The sequence below is a fragment of the Pseudomyrmex gracilis genome, unplaced genomic scaffold, assembly GCF_002006095.1.
Source record: "Pseudomyrmex gracilis isolate BER0280 unplaced genomic scaffold, ASM200609v1 scaffold_1052, whole genome shotgun sequence".
Classification (NCBI taxonomy): domain Eukaryota; kingdom Metazoa; phylum Arthropoda; class Insecta; order Hymenoptera; family Formicidae; genus Pseudomyrmex; species Pseudomyrmex gracilis.
The window spans coordinates 34,733-38,652 of NW_018021636.1; the positions used below are offsets into that span (position 1 = coordinate 34,733).

Consider the following 3,920-nt stretch of genomic DNA (forward strand, 5'->3'; position numbering starts at 1 on the left):
AACAATATATATACATGCACGCTTATTCCTGCACAACAACCTCGGAATGGCTCGTATTGGCCTATGTTAATCTTAGATGGCTCATATTAGCCTCTTCATTCTTAATTTCAATAATTGAGTACGTTACCGACGTGCACATTAAGTTTGCAAAATTGAAAATAGTGCCACTTGAGCAAATTATACATAGACTGAAGGAAGCGAATAATCAGTTCATGCGGGACCTACGTTTTCCTTTTGCCGTGACTCTGGAAAACTGGTTAGAGATTAAAAGGTTTGTCACTGTTAGTGTCTATTGCAAGGACTCGAGTATATTTACGGTTGTTAAATTTCCATTGATCAGTCCCGGTAGTTACAATGTGTACAGGGTAATACCCTTGCCGGTACATGAACGAGACAATGTGTTCGCGGCGGTGCGAGTCAAGCTCCCGGTAGTGGCAATAGACACAAATCGTCAAACGTACTCTATACTTAGCGAAACACAATGGAATAGTTGTATAAGCGTACAAGAACGTTATATGTGTAAAAACGTGGATTCAATGTATTGGTTCTCGCAGGGAGCGCCCTGCGAGTTACAAATGTTTGTAAACGAGGATGGTAAATACGAAGACTGTGAAATCGACCACATGGTTTCCAACCAAATTATATGGGTGCGATTAACAAAGGCGCGCGTATGGTTGTTCTCGACCTTGAGAGAAGAAACTTTACGAGTTACGTGTGAAAATAAGTCAGAAAGAATGAATGTCATATTCGGAGTCGGAGAAATAGAGCTGCCGGAGCAATGCGAGTTGACCACAGCAAGTATTATAGTGCGAACTAATCAAGTAGTTAAGGACGTGGGAATAAATACGTTCTTACCGCGTTTTAATATCACGGCACCAAGAAAAAGGGAACTTGCAAAAAATAACGGCATGGAATTAGAAAATGTAACACGGAACCAAGTGCAGTTGCGATCGTTAGAAGAACAGTTGACACGACTTACAAAAGAAAATGATCTTGTTGATTACACATTTTATAAGCAGCCGCACTTTATTATCCCGACTTTGGTAAGCGTAACCTTGGTTATTGTAACAATCGCGAGTTTGTATTTTGGGTTACGAAAAAGAACACTCCAAGCTAAATGAGAGATAGTCAGTCTTCGAGATATAAAGCTAAGTGCTCGACAGCCCGAGCACGCGGTGCCCGAGTTTTAAATTTTAATGTAGTAAACGGAAAATGGCGATACATTTTCCTTCTTTCAAGAAGGGGGGAAAATGTTGTGAAATCTAGTTTGATTTCGTTCGGGCCATTGAGCAATTGCGGAAGGTACGCATCATTGCTCAATCGACCCGAATTTATTCGAAAAGGCGACAAGCAGCATTTCCTGGTAAATGGAATCTGCTTGTTAAGCGTAGAGTTAAGACGCGGCACGCAACGTCAGCGGTAGCAATTAGATTGCTAAATTGCTGAGTGGTCGCGATCGATCCCTTTAAAAGATCGATCGCAAGCAACGACAAACAGATCGTGAGTAGCTGTTGACAATACTGTGTGGTTTCGAGTCCATCCGGAGAGTTTACCGCAGTAAAGCAACAGCTAAGTGCCAGTGTAAAGCGTGCGTTAATTGTACAGTAAATAGTAATAAACTACGCCAGTTTTTATTACAAGAATCTTATTCATCACCAAGTCCTTCATCTTCCCCGATCACAACAGATGGAAACCCGAAGCTAAATCGAAACATGAAAAGTATCTAGCTTTGCCCAGTTGGTGTAGAATATCCGATATGTTAGGCAAAGGGTACGCGTCTCCGACCGTTTTTTCGTTTAGTTTACGGAAATCGATCACTAGTCGCCATCGTTTGACCTTCGGCGTCGGGCTTTTTCGGCACGATCCAAAGCGGCGAGTTATATGGCGAGACGGACGGTTGAATGATATCTTGTTCTAACAGTTTGTCAACTTGGTTTTTAATCTCATGTTTATGAACCGGCAGATATTTATATTGCTTTACGCATACCGGAATATTATCTGTTGTGTTTATAGAATGTGTAATTCTAGCGGTTCCTTTTAGTTTATCTCCCGGTAGATAAAATATATCGTTAAAATTTTCAATGATGACGGATTGTATCGATTGTTTCTTTTCTTTATTTAAATGATCAAATCTCAAGTTTTGTTTCAGTAAATCTAGCCTTTGTATTAAATTTTTCAAGATTACCNAATAAATTTGATATGTAAAGCTGTCCCTTGGGCTTGTGGTAATATCCACTGGCTCTACGTCGATTGCAGGTATCTCTAACTTAATNTCTTTTTCCGTCGTATTAGTTACATACGTATAAGTTTCACCCGCGTGATTTACTTTTACAATGCTATCTATTAAGAAAATATCGTGCTCTAATTCTTGGCGATTTATAAGCGCATTATCTCGACATTACGCTGTTTAGTGTGGATCGCCACAGGACAAATAGTTCTGCTTGGTAGTGTTATCCAATTACTAAACTCTATTAGAAATGATTGATTATTACTGATTGTTACTGTTCGCGTTTCAAACTCGATTTTTGCGTTTTCTTGACGTAGAAACGTGGAATTCATGATTCCTTGTTCTTTTAGAGGAAATCTATCAGGCACTACGTGAAATTTGTGAATTCCTGTATTTGAATGTAAATATGCGGTTATTCCGAGAGTTTGCTGTTTTTCTTCCGTTATACCCCCCGAATGGGTTCCCACCTTGTAGTAGCTTCGAGGCGGGAGCTCGGAGCTCTCGGAGCGCTCGGTGCGCACGTGGTCTGGCCGCCTCGCAGTAACTACACGGAACATTATTTTGTTCCCAGCATGTGCTGGTGGCGGCGCGGTTGGGCATTGATCGTCAGCTCCTCTCTGGATGCTGGTGGATCTGCCTGGTCGTGTCGTCACAATGGAAGTGTAATCTGACGGGACAACAATTGACCACAGAAAGTGAGCGTCTGGCGTCCTCGGGGGCTGTAGGCTCTCGCGCCGTAGCGGGTGGTGGGGCTTAAGGTCGCGGGCGGTGGTCATCCGCTCAGGGATGGGCCCGTCTGTGGCCAACTAAGAAGAACCCCCCAAGTTAAGGTGTGAGCGACCGTGCCGAGAGCTGCGTGGCGCAAGGGGAGTTGCGTCGTATACGGTGCCTCCTGGATACCGGGCGAAATCCAGGAGTACGGAGCCAAGCCCCAGCCAGTCGCGGCTCTGGCTGGGTGAGACCGCGCGACCGCGATACTTGTGGGAACAAAAAATGAGTGGAAATGAAAATAAAATCACCCCCAAACCAGTCCCCAAGAGCGAAGCCTCCTCTAGAGGCAAACGCCCAGGGNAATCTTGCAGTGCGGGAGTGGGCTCAGAAGCCCCAAAATACCGCAGAAAATATAGCGGGGTTGCTAGGCGCCGTTATAATAAAGAGAAGCTAGCCGGGAGGAGTGGGGCCAATAAGGCCCCCTCTACCCCCGCAGTCTCTTGTTCAAAAGGTGGAGATGGGGGTGGGGGTGCTTCGGGTGGCGCGGTAAAGCGCGCCAGGCCGGAGCACACTACTCCCAGTCCCTCAGAAAATCGCCAGGGCAAGAGACCCAAAAATGAAGGGTCGTATGCACAGGCGACAAAAGGTCTTGTCAGGATGGCCCTCGTATTGGAGGGCTACCCTGACAAGAAAATAGGAGCCGGTGAGGTGGCTGAGATCAGAAAAATGGTCAGGTCTGTCATCCTCGGCATGTCTGAGAATGACAAAGCTCCCACTTTCACTGGTTCCTGGGAAAGGGATAGCGCACTCATGGTTGTGTGCGCCAACATAGAGTCGGCGGAGTGGCTTAAGGCCCATTCCTCCGATTTAAAAGTCAGGGGAACTCCTCTGTGTGTGCTGCCGGTTGATGCGCTACCTAAGCGTCATCGGGTGGTGGTGCATGTGGAGGAGCCTGAAGCAGGGGTTGAGGATGTTTTAAAGC

The 3,920-nt window shown here is 45.4% G+C and overlaps 1 protein-coding gene across 1 annotated transcript; it reads left to right on the plus strand.

Moving 5' to 3' along the window:
- Positions 1 to 212: 212 nt before the first annotated feature.
- On the plus strand, positions 213 to 1,121 carry LOC109861807. Its single transcript, XM_020441618.1, has one exon. It carries the CDS (start codon positions 213 to 215, stop codon positions 1,119 to 1,121), a length of 909 nt encoding a protein of 302 aa, XP_020297207.1.
- The last annotated feature ends 2,799 nt before the right edge of the window (positions 1,122 to 3,920 follow it).

Coding starts and splice junctions, on each gene's coding strand:
- LOC109861807 (XM_020441618.1), top strand. CDS start 213: ATGCGGGACCTACGTTTTCCTTTTGCCGTGACTCTGGAAAACTGGTTA.